This window comes from Rhincodon typus, chromosome 35 (assembly GCF_021869965.1).
Source record: "Rhincodon typus isolate 14 chromosome 35, sRhiTyp1.1, whole genome shotgun sequence".
NCBI classification, from domain to species: domain Eukaryota; kingdom Metazoa; phylum Chordata; class Chondrichthyes; order Orectolobiformes; family Rhincodontidae; genus Rhincodon; species Rhincodon typus.
This window is the reverse complement of record NC_063366.1, coordinates 640337-666092: the sequence shown is the minus strand read 5'-3', so window position 1 is coordinate 666092 and position 25756 is coordinate 640337. Positions and strand designations below refer to the sequence as shown.

General features: G+C 39.6%; 1 protein-coding gene across 1 annotated transcript; it reads left to right on the top strand.

Moving 5' to 3' along the window:
* The first annotated feature begins 3942 nt into the window (after window positions 1-3942).
* Window positions 3943-25469, top strand: LOC125486903 (probable G-protein coupled receptor 139). Its single transcript, XM_048616451.1, has 4 exons — window positions 3943-4012; window positions 6722-7581; window positions 20597-20652; window positions 25109-25469. The coding sequence occupies exons 1-4, from the start codon at window positions 3943-3945 to the stop codon at window positions 25467-25469; spliced, it is 1347 nt and encodes a 448-aa protein (XP_048472408.1).
* Window positions 25470-25756: the final 287 nt, after the last annotated feature.

The window sequence follows — 25756 nt, the reverse complement described above, 5'->3', positions numbered from 1 at the left end:
TTTCCATGAGAGAATGAGTAGACTTACATTCCTTGAAAGTTAGAAGAATTAAATGAGAAGAAGTCTAACGGAAACAGAAAATTCTTGCAGGGTTGGGCATGATTGAAGCAAAGAAATCATTTTCCTTGGCTGGGGCATTTAGAGTATAATATGAGAATCTCACAATAAGTCAGTAATTTAGGATACAATGAGAAGAAATTTGCCAAAAAGAGTTTGCATCTTGGAATTTTCTACCACTGAGAATTGTGAAAGTTCAAAACAGAGACAACAGATTTTTGTAGCTACTAAGGGAGTTAGACATTTATGGGGATAGTGCAGATAGGCAGACTTAAGGTAGATCAGATTTTGTCAAATACTGGAAAGGATCATGGTAGCATCCTCCAAAACACGTTTCTTCAAAAGATACAACAAATAGTTAAGAAAATAAAGAGGCAATAACCTCCAGAGGCACCAACAAATTGACACATGCAAATTTATGTCAGCCACAGCACCAAATATGTCGGCGTGGAGCAAATAGCCACGTGGATCAGCACACTATCTCCAGTGCGAAGAAATTGTCATCCATACTGTAAGATCCTTCTGCTTGGAAAGAGATCATGTGTCAAACTTTTCAAAATATGTGGAAATGACAAGAACTTGATTCTATTCCTTAAAGTTCAGAGCAGGTTTGAAACTTTTTCTATGTAACCATCCCTACTTTCACTCTTCTATAAGGTACTGATAAAGTAATAGCAAGATCAAATTTGTACATGCTGATTATTTTGCACCAGTAAAATAGAAATTGTCCTGAGATTTGACAGACATCTTTATGTTAACGAGTGAATGCAAGGAAAAGTGATTTCCATTATTTGATCCCACAAACAATATGGGTTACAGACATACTACATCGTGTGAGGAAAACATTGCGAGGAGAAATGTGCAAATGAATGCTTTACACAGATTGTGGTAATCTGATATTTGTGCCTATAAATTGTTTGATGGTGAGTCACTGAATTGCTTCAATTAGATGAATGTTAGGTAAAGACGTGAAGAAAGTAAATTTGCAGAGCTATGGGCTTAAATAAGGAAATGGTTCTGAAATGATTCATGCACTTTGAACCTACATGAAGTCCATGGATGGATTGCTCTCAGTGATGCAGTGAATCTATAACAAAAACAAAGTTGCTGGAAAAGCTCAGCAGGTCTGGCAGCATCTGTGAAGGAAAATAAATGAGTTAACATTTCAGGTCCAGTGACCCTTCCTCAGAACTGACGGTGGCTGGGAAAACATCAGATTATATGCAGAAAATGGAGAGGTGGGTGGGGTAGGGAGTAAACGATAGGATAGAGCCCAAAGGGAGAGAAAGACAGTTGGACAGACAAAGGAGTTGTAACGATCAGGCTGGGAGGGTGAATCATTGTTAATGGGGACCGTTAGTGACTAACAACAGGGGGTGTGTAATGGCAGGCTATGTGGTAACAAGGCCCGGCGTGTGGGGTAGGGGGCTGGGACATGGGAGAGTTTAGGCCCTAAAATTATTGAACTCAATATTGAGTCTGGAAGGGTCTTTAGGGTCCCCAAGTGGAAAATGAGATGTTGTTCCTCCAGCTTGCGCCGGGCTTCGCTGGAGCACGAAGCAAGCCAGAGACAGAGATATTGGCCAGGGAGCATGGTGGTGCAGTGAAGTGGCAGGCAACAGGTAGTTCAGGGTCTTTTCTGCGAGCAGAACGCAGATGTTCTGCAAAGCGGTTGCCAAGTCTACGCTTCGTTTCCCCAATGTAGAGAAGACCACACTGTGAGCAGCCAACGCAGTAGACTAGATTCTGGGAAGTGCAGGTGAAGTGTTGCTTCATCTGGAAGGTATGTTTGGGCCCTTGGATACTGGGGAGGGAGGAGGTAAATGGGCAGCTGTTGCATTTTGCCAGTTACAGGCCTGTGGGGAGGTGGTGGGAGTGAAGGAATTGTGGACCAGGGTGTCCCGGAGGGAACAGTCCCTGCGGAAGGTGGACAAGAGAGGGGAGGAGAATATGTGTATGGTGGTGGCGTCTCGCTGGAGGTGGCAGAAATGGCTTCTGATGATCCTCTGGTTGTGGATGCTGGTGGGATGGTAGGTAAGGACAAGGGGAACCATATCACTATTGCGGGAGGGAAGAGAAGGGGTGATGGCGGAAGTGTGGGAGATGGGTCGAACCCGGTCAAGGGCCCTGTCGACAATGGATCTGGGGAATTCTCGGTTGAGGAAGAAGGTGGACATTTCGGAGGCTCCCGTGTCGAAGTTGGTCTCATCTGAACATATGCGACGGAGATGGAGGAACTGAGAGAACAAGATGGAGTCTTTACAGTAAGTGGGATGTGAGGATGTATAGTCCAGGCAGCTGCCGGAGTCAGTAGATAGAAATTCTATCACTGACTCCTCCCTTCCCTTGCTAGACATTTCTCTTTCCATTTCTGGGGATAGACTGGCCACTAATATCCACTACAAACCCACTGACTCCCACAGCTACAATATTGAGTTCAATAATTTTCAGGCCTAAACTGTCCCATGTCCCAGCCCCCTACTCCACACACTAGGCCTTGTTACCACATAGTCTGCCATTACACACCCACTGTTGTTAGTCACTAACAGTCCCTATTAACAACTATTCACCCTCCCAGCCTGATCGTTAGCAACTCTTTTGTCTGTCCAACTGTCATTCTCCCCTTTGGGTTCTATCCTATCGTTTGCTCCCTACCCCACCCACCTCTCCATTTTCTGCATATAAACTGACGTTTTCCCATCCACCATCAGTTCTGAGGAAGTGTCACTGGACACGAAACGTTAACTCTGTTTTTTCCTTCACAGATGCTGCCAGACCTGCTGAGCTTTTCCAGCAACTTTGTTTTTGTTCCTGATTTACAGCATCTGCAGGTCTTTCGGTTTTTATACTGTCATTCTATGATGTATCTTAATAATTAATGAAGTCAGTGAACAACATGGGATGTTACCAATCTTCAAGGATTCTGAGGCCTTGTTTTTGATACCTATACGTTCCAATTAAGGATTTGAAAACGCGTTCCAAATTAGAGATGCCAAATCTATCGTTTTCATGTTTGAACTTTTTGGGACATCACAATATTTTCTGACTAAATTAGCAAATTTTGTCATTTCTGCTTATTTACGATGGAAGAGAATATTAAAATGCAAAATGAAAACACATGTATATTGTGCTAAATACATCAACACGTGTACATATGTCTAAATGGACCATGAGTTCTTTACGTTAACATTGTCACTAATGCTGGAAACAAGCAACAACTCAGTCAAATTTCCACAATGCATGCTGTTAAGAGTATTGGTGGAATGAAAATTAAATGACAACTTAACTGATGAAGCCTCGTTTCTACTGTGAAACACATTTTATTCGGATGTTCAGAAGCATAATATTTCTGCTCATCTGTTGGACTGATTATCTGCAGGTCTCTGCTTATGTTACCCAAATGTACATCGATATGCATACAACATCTACGTACCCACCATCACATTTTTAAATTATAAATATTACGTATTGGATGAAATAGATCTGATGCTTCATTTAAAGTCAAACATAATGAATGAATGCACTGCAAAACAAAAAAACAAATTCACATCTTTTGTTTTTTATACATGGCGCCACAAAAGCAAATTCAGGAATCTTGCACCATAATTATATGAATGGAGATGCAGAATCACACTGCTTGCAATGTTTGAGTAGCATAAATTTTTTTCTCCTTATTATTTCAACATGTAACATCATTGCAAAGTATTCTTGATAGCTAGCAGTAATTATGACTTCTGATAACTTCTTTGTTTATCTGCCTGTAACTAATTCAATTATTTTGTAATTCTCGATGTCACTTGAGGGTTTCCTCTGATATAAATGTGGCAGTTACTTTCAATTAGAAATGTTGCTTGCACAGAGAAACAATATCAATCTCGTCTGAATATGAGTCAACCAGTAATCATACAGATAGAAAACATTTACTATCCCATCCTTGCAATCGTTGGTGTTCCTGGTAAGAATAATTTACTCTGTGAATTTGTTTAATCAGTTACTATTCAAGGTGAATATTTTCACTGTTTGACATTCCTTCTCTTGGATTTATGATTGTATTTTTATATTCTGATGTGCTTGACTTACAAATTATAATTTAATCTTTAACTATTTCCAAGCATAGGTCCACTGCTTGTTGGTTCTAATTCAATGTTTATCTAATCGCACGAGAAGAAATACAATTTACGCTGTCCATCAAATTTCCGAAAGTTAGTGCACATATTTGAAGCATGAAGGATATTCTTCTACATTATTATTAGGAAATTATGGTAGAAATCTTATTTTTTTATTATACTATTACAAGATAGACAAATTTTCTCCCTCCCACTATTGGGTTCCTCCTGGTTCCTCACAGCTGGCAGTATGAGCTCATCTCCAGATTGTGGACACAATGCTAATACTTCTGCTGCATTGCAGCTGCCTTAACATTATATCTCTTGTTTGATAAACTTTTGCTTTAACATCAAAGAGAAACCCAGCTGACATCTGGTAGAGTTACGTGATGCAATTGAAGTTCTTGCTGAATATGGGCTCTAACTGAAGACTGGCCTAGATTTGTTTTCTTCACAACCTACAGGTTGGAATCAAATTAGGGAACAATGTAAGTGTAGTAGTGTTTTCACAACATGGTCTGTCATTTCACTATCGCCATCTGGTTTCTAAAAATAGTTCCATGTCAATGGAATTAATATTCGTAATCGGTAACTGGCTGATTACATTGCATTACATTGAAGACAACCTGTCTCATCAAGTTAACAATAAAAATAGTGGAAGTGAGCAAAAACACGTCCCATTACTTCTGGTCTCCTGTAATTTTAAACAATGGGAACTTCACTTACATATCAACATAACACCGGGCAATAATGAATTGTACTACAATGCTTACACGATGGAATTACGTATAACAACAGATATTTCTACATTCAATCACATGGAATTCCAATTTAATGTATCTAGTTGGTTCCATGTCAGAGAATAATTATTCTTTATGTGATACTTTTATTACAAATCAATCGAAATACACAACTTGCAATATATCTGGAGGAATTTTTGTACAACCAGTTAGCATGGGTTACCTGTGCAAGTCTCAGCATCAATCAACAGAAAGAAATCTCAAGGATGGCATCCATTCCAAGGTCTGTTCACCCTCCTGTAAATTCAGTTCCAATTGTTTAAGCTAGGTGTTAATACAAACTAAATAGCAATTTGGGAAGTCTCAGAAAAGTCTATCCTCCTCGTGTTTACACAAACAAGACTTGAAAACTTTATATTTAGTTGTCCATCTGACCATCTGAATTCCCTGTGTTAGTGAAAACATTGCGAATGCATCTTAAAATATTTGCATTTGAGTGACAGCAGTAATGACAAATTTGATTAATAATCGCGATGTATTAAATAGTCTCTTGGCCTCGGTCATATACAACTTCTCGGTTGCCAATTTAATGTATAGGGTATAAATAAACAACGCCAGTCAGCCATAGATGAAATCCAGTCCAGTGCTAGAACGCAATTTTTTTAGAAATTACATTATAGCTGAGATATCATTTTAGCCCCTCATATTAACATTATAATCTGTACTCTTGATAGGAAAATTCATCTGCTTCCTTCAACTGACACAATAATTGTCAAACAACCTTCGTGCCACACAAGTGACAGGCAAGGGCAAATACAACAAGAAATGAATTAATAGTAGCACTTTGATATTCAATCACATTGCCATTGTTACATATTTTGCTATCCTCGAACTGGGGGATACCATTGAACAAAACATAACCTAGATCATCTACGCATGTCCTCTTGCTGTGTACGTTCTGCGGCTAAGCATTATGTGGCCGTAATCGATATTTTAGCTTCCCTATGACTGTAGCATCATCTACAATGCACAATCAGAAGTGTAAATTCAAGTCACTATGTTTTGTGCATGCCCAATATTCCATCATCAGCATGCATTGCCTTCCGACCAATGAAAACAGCAAAGGCAATGTGTGCTATCTACAAGAAATGCAGCAACAAAACAATATGTATCCTTCAACAGAATGTTACTAGCCTATGATAACTACCATGTAGAATGATAACTATAACAAGTCACCAAAATATTAAATACCTGTAAGAGTCCCTCCAAACAGCAAGTCACCTAAATCTGGGTTTGTTTCACTTCCTGGCATAGTCTATCCTTCAAAACACCATCTCCCTTCCCAAAAGCAATTGTGGGTGTTCTAACACAAAAGTTAACAGCATTGGTTCATGATGTCAGATCATTATTATTTTCTCAAGACTAATGATGAATTATTCAATGAATACTGCTGTGATCATAGAACATAGAACATTACAGTGCAGTATAGGCCCTTCAGCCCTCGATGTTGCGCCGACCTGTAAAACCAATCTGAAACCCATCTAACCTAAACTATTCCATTATCATCCATATGTTTATCCAATGACCATTTAGATGCCCTTAAAGTTGGCGAGTCCACTACTTTTGCAGGCAGGGCATTCCATGCCCTTACTACTCTCTGAGTAAAGAACCTACCTCTGACATCTGTCCTATATCTATCACCCCTCAATTTAAAGCTATATAGTTGTCTGCATCTTCTTCATCAGTAAAAAGTTTCAAATAGGATTGGTAATCTATCTGAGGAAATGCACATTGTAATTTACTTCCATCTTTCCCCAGCTAACTTGGTGACAATCCTCATTCTCTTACGTGGAAGGTGCGGTCTCACAAAATGTATCACCCATTACCTGCTGGCTATGGCAATTGCTGATTTAATGGTCCTGATATTCGAAGTGATTCTGTATGAAATTAATGATGCTTACTTTTCACATTCGTTCCTTAACTACACTCCAATTTGTAGTCTCAATCTCGTCCTGTTGTTTGTTTCAATTGATTTATCTGTATGGTTCACTGTAGCTTTCAGCTTTGATCGATTCATTGCCATTTGTCATCAAACATTACGAATGAAATATTGCACCAAGAAATGTTGTAATGTGGTATTAGCAGTGATCTGTTTATTTGGCATCTTGCAAAATATTCCAACTTATTTTATTTATGAACCTCGGGAAATAATTGACAACATACCATGGTCATGTTATACGAAACCAAGCTTCTACACCTTAACTATGTTTATAGTACATTTTTGGCTTGATACTATATTAACACCATTTTTACCATTTATTTTGATCCTGCTGTTTAATGCCTTGACCATCAGACATATTTTAGTTGCCAATCGAATAAGGATTGGACTACGAAGTAACAAGTGCTCTGAAAATCATTCTGATCCAGAGATAAAGGTCAGAAGGAAATCCATTATTTTATTATTAGTTATATCAGGCACTTTCATACTTTTGTGGATGGTGAATTTCATCTTTTTCATAAGTGTCCATTTCATAAACGCTCAATTTTTAGAAGCTAGTTACGATGATCCTGCCACCATTGCAGAACAATCTGGATATATGCTCAGATGTTTGAGTTCTTGTACAAACACTTTTATTTATGCAGCTTCCCAGAGACAATTTAGAGATGAGCTAATGCATGTAGTTAGATATCCCTTTACTTGTATCATTGGCGTAGTCAAATGATTTATATGGCTTTCCAGAATTAAAATTGATCTATCCGAATAGAATAGAATTTGTTCAACTTACACAGACATAAACAAAATGAGCAGTGCTCAGTTTTACTCATTTTACATTAAATCTTTGAGATGGAACGGAAACGGATAAAAAAAAAAGCATTCTTGTTCCTCCCTCATTTCCTAACATCCATTTTAAGGTATAAATACCGTAATGTTGAAGATATTTGAAATCTGATCAACCACTTTCCATTATTGTAAGAAAGATAAAACGGCATATTCTAGCACTTTCATCTTCAATTTATTAACACAGCACTTCACAACTGTGTTAGTAAACAGAAAGAAAAATGCATCAGAAATTATCCATGGATATTACCTAAGATGTCCAGATGCTTGGTTCGCCCTGGAAAGTCAAGGTGTGATGGCAAAGGGAACAATTCTTAAAGTTATGAATGCTCAGCAGGCCAGTCTGAGATGGTCAAGGATCGCTAGGATTACTGTACAACTGAAACCAAATGCATGGATCGATTGGGCATGAAAATGTAACTCGAGGTCAGGTTTTTAATGTTGACGCATTGTTTAACTAAATGTTCTGAAGTATCCCACCCGAATGCATCACGAATGTCAGATTATGTATAAAATATATGAACTATACATACAATATGATAAAAAACGTCATTACTTTATTTTTCTCATTGTTGGTTTGGAACTGTGGACCGAAGCCGAGAATTAAACTACTAATAGCTGCTTGACGTCTTCTGTTTGCAAAAGAACAAATAAATTGATATTGTTCGCTGAAACGAAATTGATTACAGGTTAGTTATTGTTCTGAGATCGCAGCAGGCGCTTTGTCACCAAAATATGTTATGCTCAACGACTGTACTGGTTTGATGTTTAATTTGTTAAACAAAGATAGAATGACACTAGCGAGATAATCACAGAAAACGTTGAAAAACAAAGAAAAAACATACGTTAAACATATTTGATATGGGTCTTGGGTATAAGCAGGAGGGCGTTGCGAGCCGCTGGATTGGAGATGCTTTGCATTTCATTCTCTCTACTTTTATACTTCTTAAAAATTGCTAAGGTATTGAGAGAAGAACCCCAACATATAAGACATCAAGTAAGAATTTACGGTAGTTTGCAGAAGTTACTTGCATAAACCAGTGACTTCGGAATTCAAGCAATATTTAATTGTATGCACCTAGAATACAACACATTGTTCAAGGATTCCTGAAGGGCCTAGGAGCCATTGTGAAACCGCTGAACTGGAAAATTGCAGTTCTTTATTTTTCTTTCAATCAATAACTTAACTTTGCTTGTCTGTCTCTATGTGAGTGAGTGCATGTGCACAAGTGTGTATGAGAGAATGGGTGTAGTGTTTAAAGAAGATTGGACAAGGACCATAGATATTAAGTTGATGTGAGGAATTAATAGGCCTGAGGTATAGGGAGAGGTTGGCCAGGATATGACTTTATTCCTTGGAACCTGGGAGAATGATGGGTGGCCTAACTGATGTGTATAAAGTCATGAGGGGCATAAATAGGATGAATGCATATCGTCTTTTTATCCCCCAGAGATGGGGAATTGAAAACTGGAGGGCATAGGTTTAAGGTGAGAAGGGAAAGATATAAATTGGACCTGAGGGACAACTTCTTCATGCAGAAAGTGCTGCATATATGGAATGAGCTGCTGGAGAAAGTGGTTGAGGCAGGTACAATAGCAACATTTAAAAAAATTTAGATAGGTATGGATGGGAAGGGTTTAGAGGGATATGGACAAAATGCAGGCAATTGGAACTAGCTGAGTGAACACCATGTCAGCAGTTTGGGCTGAAGGGCCTGCTTTCACACGTATTCCTCTCTGAATCTCTGACTTTAAGTAGATTGCTTTGTCATTTATCAATTTTCTGCTTAAGTTATGATATTAAAAACAAACTGTTAAGTTTTTTTGATGTATAAATTTGGTGTCTGATATCTGTTATTTGTAAAGTCAGAATGGGAACAATTTGGTGATTTTGAAGGTCATTCAATATTTTAATTTTTATTGTTTGTAAATCCAGGAATCAGAAAGCTGATTTAGTTTGCCTGCTGTCTAGCCTCTAACATGCTTCGATTGGACTGCATTTGCTGTTGAACTGTGTATGTTAGCTGGCAAATTGATTCTCCCCAGTCCTTGTGGATACACTGTAAAACCATAAGGCATAGGATCAGAAATTAGGCCATTCAACCCATTAAGTCTGCTCCATTATTCAATCATAACCGATAGGTTTCTCAACCTTATTCTCCCACTTTCTCCCTGCAACCTTTGATCCCCTTGACTATCAAAAGGTTATCTATCTCTGTCTGAAATATACTCAATGACTTGGCTTCCACAGCCTTCTGTGACAATGAATTCCACTCTCTGGCGTAAGAAGTTTCTCCTCATCTCCGTTTAAAATATCTTCCCTTTACTGTAAGGCTGTGCCCTTGAGTCCTCCTTCTATTGGAAGTGGTGTTGGGTCACTTGAAGAATATTAAGGTGAATAAATCCTTAGGGCCCAATGGTATCTATCCCGGGTAACTGAGCGAGGCAAAAGAGGAGATTGCTGAGGCCTTCACCATTGAATTATTGCTAGCCATTGGAGAGGTTCATGAGAACTGGCGAGTAGCTAAGATTGTTCCTCTGTTCAAGAACGTAAATAGGGATAATCCAGGAAAGAACAGACCAGTGAGTCTCACATCGGTGGTTGGGAAGCCATTGGAGAGAATTCTTAGGAATAGGATTGACAGACATTTGGAAAAAGCATGGTCTAACTAGAGACAGTCAGCATGGCCGTGTGCAGGGCATGCCATGTTTTACTAACTTGACTAAATTTTTTGAGGAGGTGACAAAGGTGATCAATGAGGTTAGGGCAGTAGATGTTGTTTACATGGATTTTAGTAAGTCTTTCGACAGGGTTCTTCATGGTAGGCTCATCCAGAAGATGCATGGGATCTGTGGTGATGTAGAAACGTGGATTCAGAATTGGCTTGCCCATTGAAGACAGACGGTATTGGTGGATGGATGCTTTTCAGGTTGGAGTTCCATGACTAGTCAGAATTTGTACTGGGACTTCTGCTTTTTGTAATATATAACAATGACTGAGATGGAAATGTAGATGGGTCAGTTCATAAGTGTGCAGACGATAAACCAATCAGTGGAATTGTGGGTAGTCCAGAATTTTGTCAAAAGGTACAGCAGTATATGGGTCAGTTGCAGATGTGGGTGGAGAAATGGCAGATGGAATTTAATCCCGGTAAGTGTGAGGTGCTGCACTTTGGGAGATCAAATATACAGTAAGTGCCAGATGCCTGAGGAACACTGATGCACAGAAGGATCTTCAGGTTCAAGTCCGTAGCTCCCTGAAAGTAACCATGCAAATAGATAAGGCCATAAAGAAAGTGTACGCATGCTTGCCGTTATTGGTCGGGGAATTGAGTACAACGGTTAGGATGTCATGTTGTAGCTTTATAAGACTTTGTTTAAGCCACATGTAGAGTATTGCTTTCAGTTCTGGTGCAGCGTGGCAAAGTGGCTCAGTGGTTAGTATTCCACCCTTGGGCGACTGTCTGAGTGGCGTTTGTACATTCTCCCTGTGTCTGTGTGGGGTTGCTCTGGTTTCCTTCCACAGTCCAAACATGTACAGGCTAGGTGAATTGGCCATGCTAAATTGCCAATAGTGTTCAGAGATGTGTAGATTAGGTGGGTTTATAGGGGAATGGGACTGGGTGGGATGCTCTGTGGGTCAGTGTAGACTTGTTGGGCCAAAGAGCCTGTTTCCACACTGTAGGGATTCTATTCTATGGTATTACAAGAAGTGTGTAGATACTTTAGAGAGGGTGCAGAAGATGTTTACTAAGATGCTGCTTGGATCAGAGGGTATGAGCTATAAAGGAGAAGGTAGAAAAACTCAGGTTGTTTTCTCTTGAGCAGCATAGGCTGAGGGAAGACTTGATAGATATCTATAAAATTATGAGATGCCACTAACGCCTCCACTATCTATTCATTTATCTTTTTCAGAACTTTTGGGTGTAGTCCATCTGGTCCAGGTGATCTATACGCTGTCAGACCTTTCAGTTGTTCCAGCACCTTTTCTTTGGTGAAGGACACAATTGTCACCCCTGCACCCTCCTCTCTTGAATTTTTGGGATGTTACTTGTGCCATGCCCTGCAAAGACTGACACAAAGTACTTTGTCAGTTCCTCTGCCATTTCATTGCTCCTCATTACTACTCCTGCATCATTTTCCAGTGGTCCAATATCCATATTTGCCTCTCTTTCACCCTTTCTATATCTAAATAAACTCTTGCAATCATCGTTTGTATTACTGACCAGTTTACCCTAATTTTTGATCTTCTCCCTCCTTATTTATTTTTAGTTGTCCTCCATTGCTTTGTATGCTTACCAATCATGTGCTCTCCCACTGCTCTTCACCACATTATATGCTTCCTCTTTTGCTTTTATGCTGTCCCTGACTCCCTTGTTAGCCATGGTTGCTTCATCCTCTATTTAGCATGCTCCTTTTTTCCTGGAGATGAATTTATGCTGTGGCTCCTGAATTACTCCCTGAAACTCCTGCTATTGCTGTTCCATTGCCTTTCCTGCAAGGCTCCTCGCCCAGTTATTCTGGTCAGCTTCCCCCTTCATGCCTCTGCAGTTACCTTCATTCAACTGTAATATCGTTACATCTGATTTCAGCTTCTCCCTCTCAAATTGCAGAGTAAATTCTATCATATTATGGTCTACGCCTCTTATGGGTTCTTCTTCAAACCTGCCTCATTGATCATCACTAAATCCAGGATTGCCTGCTCCCTAGTGGGCTCCAACACAAGTTGTTTCAAAAAGCCAACTCGTAGACATTCCATAAATTCCTTTTCTTGGGATCAAGTACCAAAGTGACTTTCTCAGTCTACCTGTATATTGAAATCTCCCATGATCACCTTGTCTTTCTTATATGCCTTTTCTATCTACTGGTGTATCTTGAGCACTACAACTTGACTACTGTTTGGAGGCCTGTACATAACACTCATTATGTTTTTTATTTTACCTTTGCTGCTCCTCAGCTCCACCCACACAGATTCTACATCATCTATGTCTTTTCTTCCTATTAGTTTAATTTCCGTGCTTACTAAAAAGGCAACACCCCTTGTACCTAACCTGCCTCTCTTTGTAATAAGTTGTCTATCCTCGGATATTTAGCTCCTATGTTCAGATCTTCAAGCAACCGAGCTGTTAAAGCAGTAAGACAACAGGTGTTCTAAGGTCTCTGCTGTTTCTGAATGAATTCCTAAGTGATTCCATCTCAAGCAGAGAAACTGAAGAACCTTTGGCACTTTGATTGATCTCAGGAACTGTGATGATATCTGAAATATTTGGATGCTCCAGTGACAATGGATCAGATGTATAACCCATAGTCCATGTCACCTCAAATGAAAACGCGGGATTACTCCGACTTTCTGTCCCGTTGGCGTGATCCATGTTGTGATAACAATATGACTGATGTTTGTGCGAGAATTGCAGTGTGTCAAAGAGATAGCATGATCAGTTATCTGATTTGTTGAAAATGGGCAAATAGTCTTTCTCTGGAAATAGATGGTAAAGTGAAGTAGATTATTTCGTCGTAAATCAGACAATATTCACCTTCTAGTCTCCCCAAATTGATTTCCTGATGTGGATGATGTAGTTAGAATTCCATTGCTAACACAAATTCCCAGGGTTTTATCATGTGAATACAATGATTCAATCAACAGCTGTGGGGCGGTCAGTGCCGTCACTCAAGGGGTTTCAGAGTGACAATACCACCTACCCGACATTACCTATCTTCTTGAAATGTCCAGTGTAATTAATTCTCACTGGTTTTCTACTGTACTATCAATGGGCATGACAGACAGATTACATTTTGATGACCTAAGTAGAGGGCAAGCAATGACCAAATTTTACTGAGTTTGGAAACATGGCATTTCTAGTCTGCTGTCTTAAAACATGTAAAAATTCATAGGCATCCAGACAGATAATTTCCACTACATTAGCAATATTCAAGCCAGGTACATGGTCTTCAAAACATTAAGACTGGTTGAAATTGCATTTCATGTGCAGGATGCGTCCATTCACGAATTTCTAATAAAACAATGTTACCATCAAGAAAATACTTCCATCTTAGTGTGTTATTCCTGTCAAACCCTGTATATCAGCTAATAAATCTGCCAATGGTCAGTTAACCTTCTTTTGGAATGGTTGATGTTTGGTGCTTTGAAATAAAATACACTGTTTAATTTTCTTCATTGCCATTATGAAAATCCATGTTGATAGTTCGATTAATTTTGTCACCAGTCTCTTCATAGTCAGCGAGTAACTTGTGGTCCACTGGAAGTATGGTGATGTTGACGCACTCTCAACAGACTGGCTTTGCTGTAATATGGGTCAAGCCAAGTTAAATAGGTCCAATTCAGTTTATGAAAACTGGTCAGCATGGACGAGTGGGCTGGTTGGTCTGTTTCCATGCTGCAAGACTCTATAACTATAACATAGAAATTGCATTGGCAGCTTTCCACTGGGCAGACAAATTGACAAAGGGGACCCTGCATAATATTCCATCATAGAACCCTTCAAAGGAATTGCTGGGAAATTGATGTTTTTCACGGTGTATTTCATCACTGCTGTTAATCCTCCAACGGTCAGAATTGAAACTCTATTCCAGTGATGATTCTGATGTAGATGGCTAAAATAGTTACTGAGGAAAAGGTATGAATGCACACATCTAACATATTCCCCTCAGACCATTACACACACACCAGACTCTGCGACGTCATCCTCTGGAAGGTGACTCATTGCAGCTTGAAGCAACTCACTAAGGATTCTCGTCATCCTGTCTTTATTTGCCCCCAGACCTCCCTCTACCGCACCCAAAGGCTGAAAACCCATCCTACCTCCACATGACTCCACTACAATCGCTTCCTCTGTTGGTCCCAACTAGATTACGTTGCTACCACAGCCTGAAGGCCTTCCCACTCGCACTGTTAGCTGCCACCTTGACCTTTCACTGTCAGATGTTGCAAATCATGTCTTTGCTTGTGAGAACAGGCTGTTTGGTTTGATGAAAAGGGTTATGCTTGAACTTTTTGAAAACATCTTTAAGAACTTGATATCTTCATGTTTCATCCATAACCCACTAAGCACAAGTGAGTGATGGAAATTATCTTTATGAGGAGAAAGTGTTGTTATATTCTGAGTTTTTGTTTTGGTGATCTGTACTTCAGGTTGTCAGAGTGCAACTCAAAGTTACTGCTACCTGACGAACCACAGATGCATGCCATTCAGAGGTCATCTTCAGTTCTTCGCAGTTTCTACTCACTTTCAGGAAACGTCTCTCTGCATTTAACTTCGTAGCACTACCAGCTCGTTCATTAAATGCCCAGTTCTGCTTCTCTCTGACACAGAAGTGTATAACCTTGTGGCAAGTTGGCAAAAAAAGTTTCCATTTTTAAAGTTTATGTTTCCAGCTACATATTCACTGTTGTGGAATGCAATTTCTAAAGGACCCTGTCAGTAATTCTTTGGAACCTGCAATGAACCCAAATACAATAGCTGTCTTGTATTTCTCTAGTACTAGTCACAAGTAAAGGAAAGAAAATTCGAGCTTGAACTGTGAACTAGAAATACAAGCAAAGTGACGAGATCGGGGTGTTTCATGCTAATGTTGTGTGCTTCTGTCTGTGATATTTGGACATATAGAAACATAGGCATAGAAGAAATAGTGGGTGATTCAGCCCTTGGAGCTTGCTTTCCTGTTCAATATGATCATGTGTCATCTTTGTGTGCTCTGATCCCTCTTTCTCTCCATAGCCTTTGATACTTTTAGCCCTAAGACCTCTATCAAACGTTTTCTTCAAAAACATTCAATGCTTTGGCCTCAACTACTTTCAGTTGCAGAGAATTCGTCAAGTGCACCATTATCTGAGTGAATAAATTTCTCCCCATCACTCTACTATATGGACTGCACCATATCCTTCGTATGTAAACCCTGGTTCTGTAGTCCCCAGTGATGTGGGACATTCATCCTGTGTGGAGCATCTCTAGTCCTTTTCCTCTGCTATAGGTTTTTATGTGATCCCGCCTCATGCTTCTAACCTCCAGTCACGGAATTATAGAGTCGTGACAGATTCCTTCTTCAACTTTCAAGAAAACAAAACAAACTTATCAAACCTCTCTTTGAGGCTGAAATTCTCCAACCAGGCAGCAAAGTCAAGACTGCTTTGCACTCACTCCATTCGCATGTGTTCGAATATAGACAATTATCTGGAGGAAAGGATAAGTCAGCGTTTTGGGTATGACCCTTCTTCAGGACTAGATGTGAGGTTAGGGGGAGCTGCATATAAAGGGCGGAGGGAAGGGGGGAGCGGTGTGGTGGAATGGTGGTGACAGGTGGACACTGGTAGTAAGTCTGACCTGGTTGGTTGATGGGACGGATGAATCCGGTTGTTAGCTGGAAGGGTGGGTCAGCAGGTGGAATGGAGGAGGTGGGGCTGGAAATGGAGCTGGGGGATGGGTGCGATGGTTAGTTGAAATTGGAGAACTCAGCGTTGAATCCTCTGGTCTGGAGGGTGTCCAGTTGGAAGTTTTATCTGGAGGAAAGCAGAAGTCAACATTCTAACATCTGCATTATTTTTTGTCTGTAACCTGCTTTCCAATGTTTGGTTACCAGAACGCACACTGCACTGAAATGGTGGCCTAACGGAAGAATGTACAGTTCCAACATGACCTCCCTACTCTTATAATCGATACCAGCATTGTTAAAAACAGCTTCCCATATGCTTTATTAGCTATGGTCCATTAACCTGTCCTGGTACCTTCAGGAATCTGTGAACAGGCACCCAAATCCCTCTATTCCTCCAAGCTTCGTAGTGTCTTACCATTCATTGAGCAATTCTTTGTCTTGTTCCCTCTTTGAAAGCTTGTTTAACAAGGCTGCATTTCAGCTATCACTGGTTTGTCCATCTCACCAATGCGTTTAAATATCCCTGTCACCTAATAATCTTTGTCCTCACTGTCAACCAACTGGCCAATTTATTGTCTTCCAAGAAATAATACTGAACATTCATCTCACATTCCCATCTAAGTAATTTATGAATATCACAGACAACAGTACTGATCCCTGTGATAGTCAGAATGGCCAATGTACATTGAGATAAAAAATTTTCAGAAATGATTTCCAGACCCGAACCGAGAACTTTCCTGCTCCTCTGATGCTGCCTGGCCTACCGTGTTCCTCCACCTCCACACTGTGTTATCTTGGCACTGATCCCGTGGTATGCGACAGCACACCAGGCTCCAGTGACACACCACCTTCTGTCTCCTAAGCCAATTTTGGATCCATCTTGTCACCTTATCCTGGATCCCATGAGCTTTTACCTTCTTCATCAGATTCCCATGTGAGATATTGTCAAGTGCCTTATATCCATACGAACAAAACAACTGTTGTACCCTACCTACACGCTTTGTCACCTCCTTGGAAAATTCGACTAGATTTTTTTCGAATGACCTGTCTCTGACAAAACCACGCTCACTTTCTCTGATCAAAGCTTGCGTTTCTAAATGGAGATTAATTTTCTCCTTTATTATTTCCTCTAATAGATTCACTGCCACCAGTTTTAGACTCATTGGTTTATACTTCCCTTGTCTGGCTCTACCACTCTTCTTGAAAAGTAGAGCTACTTCAGCTGTCCTCCAGTTTTCTGGCACCTTCTCTGTGGCAAGATGATAGGAAGATATGTCTCAGGGCCTCTGTAACTTGTTCCCTCTTCTCCCCCTGCAGTTTGAGATACACTTCTTCCAGAACTGGGGTTTCATACACTTTTAAATCTACTAAACCCTTCAATATGTCCTTATTTCTTATATTAATATGGTCAAGAACGGTACAATCCGTCTTCTCAAATTTTTTAATTGTATCCTCCTTGTCCCAAGTAAAGATGGCTTTTAAGGGCTCACACAGTATTCTACCAACGTCCTCTGGATTCATGCACAGATTATCTCCTTGATGACAAATGGGTACCACTCTTGCCCTGGATATTCTCTTCCTCTTGATATACTGACATAATATCTTGGAATTCTCCCTAATCGTGGCAGCAAGCATTTCTCATGCATCTTCAATACTCTTGTAACGGCTTTTGTGAGTTTGCTCCTTCACCTCCTGCACCACTTTACGGCTCCACTGTTCTGCTTCCTTATACTTGTTACATGTCCATTTTCTGACTAAAGCAAAGTGTGCAGTTTGTGTTACACACACGTAACACCTCTGTCTCTAGAGTAAGAGCTTACTTATACACTCAAACAACTCATAAACATTGCATAATTTCTGACGCAATTTAATTATTTTGATATTCAGAGAAATGTAGGTCGTATCTACTGCCACTTATGGGACACATTTTGCAAATCATACTTGTTTCGTGATTTTGGTTTAAATCATGTTTTCATTTTTGTCCAGTCCTGAATATTCTTATTCATTCATGGTTCTCTGCTTGTTACTCCTCCATTCAACGCCTAAAGTGAACATTTTGGTCCTGTACTCACTGTACTTTTTTAAATGTTTTCCATGGTTCAGCTGTAGACATAACCTCAAAGAATTGTTCACAGACTGTTTCGGCCAGATTCTGCCCTTCTTCTATAAATCTGCCTTACCCCAAACCAAAACATTTTCACATCTTCCAGAACGAACTGAACTGCATCACGTTGTAGCCACTATCAGTAGTGCTCCTCCAATTTGACCTTGAACACCTGGTTAGCTTCATTCTCTGGAGTTAGATTCAGCACTGCTCCATTCCATGTAGAACCATCTACATAAAAAGGCCTAAAAAGTCCTAACCAATTCATTCTTTTTTTCAGGTATCCTTCTCTATATGCGTGTGTATATCTGTTAATTTACATGCATGTGCACATGGGTATACATACGAATGAGTGCATGAGTGTGCATATTTTTAATGTGCATGCATAAACAAAGGAATGAAATAAAATTATGGCCAGTTCACTCGATTTGACACTCCAAACAAAAAGAAAAGTTGCTGGAAAGGCTCAGCAGGTCTGGCAGCACCTGTGAAAAGAAATCAGTGTTAACATTTCAGGTCCGGTGACGTTCCCTCTGAACCAGGATTAATATTCAGGGATTCATGAATGCACCTGTTAGTTATTTCCAAATAAGATGACAGACAACAGTTATAGGCGTTTTACCAATTTTTTTTCAAGTTTATCTAATCACGCACATATATACAATTAAGTGTTGCATAACGATTATTTGGAGGTGAATGAAATTTCAGGGTCATGAATGTATAAAGAAAAACTTAGAGGAACCAGTCAATGAGATTTGAATTGATGACTAAATTAAAATTATTGCATTGCTGGTGCAGCTGAACACTTTTGTGAATACTTTCCATATCAGGAATTAAGGAAAACATTTAGAATTCTTGATGAAAATAAGAATTACAAATCCCTATTCACTAAGAAAAAAGTACATTTGACCATAAGTGAGACTTCGTCACTGTAAAAATCTTCAGCATTATCACTGTTATAGAGTTTTGGAACTTCTGCACATATATAGAGGTCAAAAATATGACTGTATTATCAGGAATTACGGAATTTTCAGGGGAGAATCAAAGAATAACATGATTTAAACCAAAATCACGAAACAAGTATGATTTGCAAAATGTGTCCCGTAAGTGGCAGTAGATACGACCTACATTTCTCTGAATATCAAAATAATTAAATTGCGTCAGAAATTATGCAATGTTTATGAGTTGTTTGAGTGTATAAGTAAGCTCTTACTCTAGAGACAGAGGTGTTACGTGTGTGTAACACAAACTGCACACTTTGCTTTAGTCAGAAAATGGACCTGCTGCTGATCATTCAAATCGAAAATATTTGTTATCCTATTCTTGCAATAATTGGTGTTCCTGGTCAGATCCTACTCCTTAATTAATCAGTGATATTTCATTGCATTTGTTTTGTGGCTGTTGGGATTATTATGTTATTAATTTGCATTGATTAAAATGTGGGTTTTCACAAAGTTTGATTAACGCCAATAACTAAATTTCTGAATGGGTTCTAAGTGTGCACCACATTGCTAAAATAACGACTCAACCAGAAACAGTGTTCTCTGACTGTCTAACTTCGGCATGGATCTGAGAATGCTTTAGTTTTTTAGGAACATCTCGCAGCTTTTTTGTTATTGGATTAGATAACCGAACTAATAACACTTAAAATAATTTCTGAAGATTTCTTAAAAAATGAAAAATGGAATTTTGTCTCGAGTTCTTTTAAATGCAGGAGAAATATTCGTGATCTGCCAGTCGCACGTTAATGTATTACCACCTTTCTTAGTATGCGACCATGGTTTTTACCAAGTAAGGTCCCATTTCAGCAATGAAACCATTTTATTCTGTATACTTTCCACCTGCGTGTTGTTAAGATTCTTACGTTCACTTGACAAAAAACGACTGCCTTGAACAAAAAAGACAATTAGGGATCGGCCAACTTTTTTTTTTTAACCAACAAAAGTGATGGAAACCGGACATAATTTGTCCAACAACAAGGTGCAGGGCTGGATGAACACAACAGGCCAAGCAGCATCATAGGAGCAGAGAAGCTGACGTTTCGGGCCTAGACCCTTCATCAGAATTTGTCCAACAACGACAATTTGTGATAATTCATGATACTTACCTGTGCACTACTTTCATTCGCTTTCTCTATCATCTGTATTCTGATGTTGCCTCAATGTTGCTTGCTTAAACGTTATAACAATCATTTTCTTTTACTTGGCTGCTGGCTACGCCGTCAGGATTCCTGTGATCAAGTTTGGAGAGTGCCAAAAATAAGGATGTTTGCAATCTACCACGGGTTGGGTGCTTTCTGTTGCGTTCCTAAATTATGTTGAAGGGTGGTTTATGTTATATTCACTTTTTGTTAATGCTACAGGTTGGTGAGAGAGTAAACTACTTGAAGCAATTTGGTTTCTTCATGCGTGAGTCAGCGTGAGTTCTGTGTTTTGAGAGTGTAATGAGTCAAGCTATGATAATAATCAATTCCAGTTTCAGAATCATACTTCTTATTCCTTCTAAAGTGGTGATTTCTAGGGAAGTTACTGGCATCGTACTACCAGACGTTCTGATCACCGGAGCTGAGGACACATGGAACAGAAAACGAATTTTCCAAGCTGTACATGACACCCCTCAAAGAAATCAATAAGTCAAAAGTGACCAAAATTAAAAAACAAATACTCTTTTCTTACTTCCAATAGGAATAATAATTGTCATGGTTCTGTTAATACCTTAGGTAATGGCAAGATGTCCTATTCTACATATGGCAACAAAGTACCATGGTTGATGTTTCGTGTCTGGCTGATAATGACTGCAGTCTTCTGCATAATTTGTTTTCTTGACGCAATTAAAATAGTCTAAATAATATGCCCCACACTTTCTTCTGAACTACGAGCATGGTGTTGACAATAGCTTTGATAGTTTCTGCAGAATGAAGTGCAGAGGAAAAATGGATATTACAAATTAAAACAAGATAATTATCATAAAATAACTAAGCTCAATCCTCCCTCCCTGCAGTTGTGAATTATTCAGAACAATTTGCAGAACAAGGATATTTTAAAAAAAAAAGTAATTTCGGATATTTTACAGTCCAGTGAGAAAAGTTTAATTGATTAAGGTGACTTAGAGAGATTACCAACCTGTCATGAATATGAGATAAATGTTATGATGTTTTACATTTAATGATAATCAGCCAGGCTTCCATCAAATCATGAAGTGAAAGCTAATGTGTCAGAACATGTTTCTGAATGTACTATCAAAGTGGTATGAGCTGTTGCATGAAGCATTTCTCTGTTGTTATATATGGATTCAATTTGTGACGTTTGACATATTTATGTGCTGACAAGATAAATAAAGCCAGTAGTGATATAAGAGGCAGCGAATTCATTTCATTGACAAGGAATTTTAGTGTACTTATGAATAAACTACGGAACACTGACATATAGTTACAGACAGTAATTGTGTTTATATTTACATAGCGTTTAGGGTTTTGTGGCAAATTTGTTGCAATATAATGCATATACTCATCATGTTTATTATTGCTAAGTTTCGTCGTTTGGGAGAATTTCACTTTCGGTAAAAATGGACATGTCCGTGCAATTCAAGACAATGAACTATTAACTGATTATCCCCTGAGGAAGGCCTCGTACTTAAGTTTGGTTTATTTTCACCTAATGTGGTGACAGTCTTCATTCTGTCCAATTGAAAGCGTGGACTTTTCAAATGTATCAGGCTACTACCTATTGGTCATGGCGGTGGGTGATTTGATGGACCTCATATTTTAAGTCATTATCAAATTAAAGATTCGTATTTCCCATAAACATTCCTTAGCTGTACTCCAATTTGTAGCCTCAATCTGACTTTGCTTTTCATTTCCATTGATTGGTTAAAGATGGCTTTCACTTTTGGTAGGTTTGTGGCTATTTGCTATTAAAATTTACGAACAAAATATTGCACGGAGAAGACAGCTGTGGCGTGTTGTGAAAGCATTTTAGAGAATACTGCCGTCTACTTTGTATACGAACCTCGGGAAATAATTGACAATCTGGCATGGCCTTGCAATGTAGACCAGAACTTCTACATTTTGCCCATATGGAGAGCATTTTGGTTGGGTGAAACAATTTTCACACCCTTTGCACCGTTTCTGTTGATAGTTTTGTTCAGCGCTCTGACAATCAGACATATTGTACTGGCCAATAAATCGAGGAGGGGGCTCCAACGAAAAAAAACTTGAAAGTCAAACTAATCCAGAGTTGGAAAGGAGAAAGAAATCAATCATTTTATTTCTTGTTATATCTGGTAGTTTTATGTCTTTATGGTTGGTAACTTTTACATGTTTTATATCTGTTAATTTTATAGAAATCCTTTTTTTTTAGAAACGAGTTAAAACGAGCCCTTCACCATTGTAAACCAGTCCGGATATGCGCTGAGGTGCTTGAGTGCTTGCACAAACACATTTATTTATGCGAGATAGTAAGAACTGCAGATGCAGTTGCCGACCCGAAACGTCAGCTTTCCTACTCCTCTGATGCTGCTTGGCCTGCTCTGTTTCTCCAGCTCTACACTTTGTTATCACATTTATTTATGCAGCGTCGCAAGCAGAAATTCAGACACAAATTGCTGAATGTGTTTAAGCGACCCTTGACTCGCTCATAGTCTAATTAAACAATGCATACACTTCTACATAAGCGGAATAACATAATTAGTTTTCTAATTCAAGCAGCAATTGTTCGACTGGTGATCAGGAATTGTCAGAAGTCACTACACCAGGTTATAGTCCAGCAGGTTTATTGAAATCACAAGCTTTCGGAGTGAAGCTCCTGCATTGGGTGCAGTGAGGGAGAAGTGCACACAGACACAAAGTTTATAGGCACAGATCAAGGGCAGGGAGATCAAAAGATCATACAACTGGTTTGAATGGAGTGTCATAAAATAAGTCTCTGCAGGTGACCAAGAGTGTTACACGGTGAGTAAAGTGTCAACAGCTGAATAACAAGAGAAGGGATGACGTCTCATTCGACTAAGCGAGGCAACAAAAAAAAGACAAAGTGGTGCTGGAGACAAATTAAATAACTGGAATAATATGTTAGGATTTAATTTAGTTAGTGTGAGACTGTAATGCTTTCAGAGTCTGTGAGATGGTGAAAGTCTGTCAGTATTAACTATGTGATTGCAAGTGGTTAATTGTGCTCGCTGTTTGTCCGTGTACGTGAGTTTAAATGTTTTGTGAATTTTACTGGTGCGGTAAAACTGGGTTTTATAAATGGTTAGAGTTTTGAGATCTGTTATGGGATTATTGACTGACGTTCAGAAGCATGCACTCACTGGCGATCATGCCTGCATGGAAACGCAGAAATACTGATGGTCACACTATTAGATACACACAGACATTCATCCCCTGCTCAAACACTCAGAGCACGGAATGTGGAGGTGCCGGTGTTGGAGTGAGGTGAACAAAGGCAGAAGTGACACGACGCCAGGTTATAGAGAAACAGGTTTATTTGAAATCAAAATCTTTTGCAGCGCTGCTCCTTCGTCAGGCGAAGCGGAGGGATGCACACAGGCACAGAATAGTGGAGAGATCAAAAGATCATTCCAATGGTGTATGAAGTGGCGACATACTGAAGTGGTCTCTGCAGGTGATCAAGAGTTGCAGAAAGTGTGAGTAAAGTGTCAACAGCTGAATAGCAGGAGAAATGATGACCTATAATCCGATTAAGACAGAGACATGATTACAAAAAAAATTAAAAATAACATGATAGGCATAAGAGTCGCAATCTGAGGGTCTAACCAAATAACAAGTAAATTGAAACTGTGCAGACTAATTAAGGTAGAGAGGTTATAATAACTTATCATGTTGATGCAGTCAAAACTGGACAGCAAGGACAATTTTACAGATACTGAAAATTGTGGGGGGTCACATGTAGTGCGACATGAACCCAAAATCACGGTTGAAGCCATGTTTATGGGTATGGAACTTGGCTATCAGTCTTTGCTCAGCGATTCTGTGTTGTGTATCTCGAATTCTGCCTTGGAGGCCGTTTACCTGAAGATCCCTTAACAGCTGATGTCTTCCCTGATGAGGAGGGAACATTCCTGTCTGGAGACTGTTGCACTGTGTTCATTCATCCATTGTTGTAGCATCTGCATTGTCTTGGGGCATCCTTGCCTGCAGTGTATGAGATAGACTGCATTGGCTGAGCCAACACACCTAGACATCCATCAGATCAGGCAATGGGACCCTGTGTGAGAAGCTTTCTGGCTATTCCGAGGGCATCTTGAAACCCATTGTACAAGGAACCCCCGTCTTCTGTTGCGGATGCTGCAAATTTCTTGTGGAAACTGAGCACCCACTGATGAGTCTAACTAGGAACATTCTTCATCACAATGGGCGTTTTCGCATTCTACACCAACACCCCCACGACGATGGCATTGCTGCAGCAACCTCAGTACTCAATACCAACAATTTCCGATTTCCAGATGCCATTCTACAAATCATCCGCTTCATCTCTGACCACAATGTCTTCACCTTCAAAAAACAGTTCTTCATCCATACACAGGAACAAACATAGGGGCCAAATTTGCACCCCAGTATGCCAATGCTTTTATGCACAAGTTTGAGGAAGACCTCTTTGCTGTGCAGGATCTCCGAACAACACTATACAACAGATTCATTGATGATAAATTCTTCCTTTTGGACTTGTGGTGAAGAATCAATGAAACAACCACATAGCAACATTCAACAAGTTTCATCCCACCGTCAGACTTACCATGGACTACCCTTCAGAATCAGTCTCATTCTTAGACACAGGTATTTCCACCCAAGACGGACACCTCAGTACCTCACTATATTGCAAACCCACTATAATCTCATGATGCTGCACTTCTCTAGCTTCCACCCTCAATATATTAAAGAAGCTATCCCCTATGGACATGCCCAGCACATACACAGGACCTGCTCAGATGAGGAGAAACGTGACAGACACTTAAAGGTTTTGAAAGGCTCCCTCATAAGAATGGGATACGATGTTCAACCCATGGATTATCAGTTCCGACATGCCACAATGAAAAGCCACAACGATCTCCTTAGAAGACAGACACAGGATATGACTGATAGAGTACCCTTTGTCACTCAGTATTTCCCTGGAGCAGAGAAACTATGCCATGTTCTTCATAGCCTTCAACACGTCATCGACAATGATGAGAATCTCGCCAAGATCTTTGCTGTGCCTGAACTTCTCGAATTCAAATAACTGCCAAACCTTAAACAACCCGTTGTTCACTACCCAGAAAACTACCCAGCCTTTAGGACAACATTAACCAAAACACTACATAATCCTGCCTTGGCAACCTCTGCAAGACATGTCAGACCATCGACATGGATACTACCATCACACGTGGGAACACCATTCACCATGTACACGGCAGATATTCATGTGAGTCAGCCAATGTTATCTATCATATATGCTGCAGACAAGATGCCTGGAGGCATAATATATTGGTGAGACTATGCAGACACTACATCAACAGATAAATGGAC

Coding starts and splice junctions, on each gene's coding strand:
- LOC125486903 (XM_048616451.1), top strand. CDS start 3,943: ATGAGTCAACCAGTAATCATACAGATAGAAAACATTTACTATCCCATC. Junction 4,013..6,721: donor TGCAATCGTTGGTGTTCCTG/GTAAGAATAATT, acceptor ATCTTTCCCCAG/CTAACTTGGTGACAATCCTC. Junction 7,582..20,596: donor TTAGAGATGAGCTAATGCAT/GTAGTTAGATAT, acceptor TTAATGCTACAG/GTTGGTGAGAGAGTAAACTA.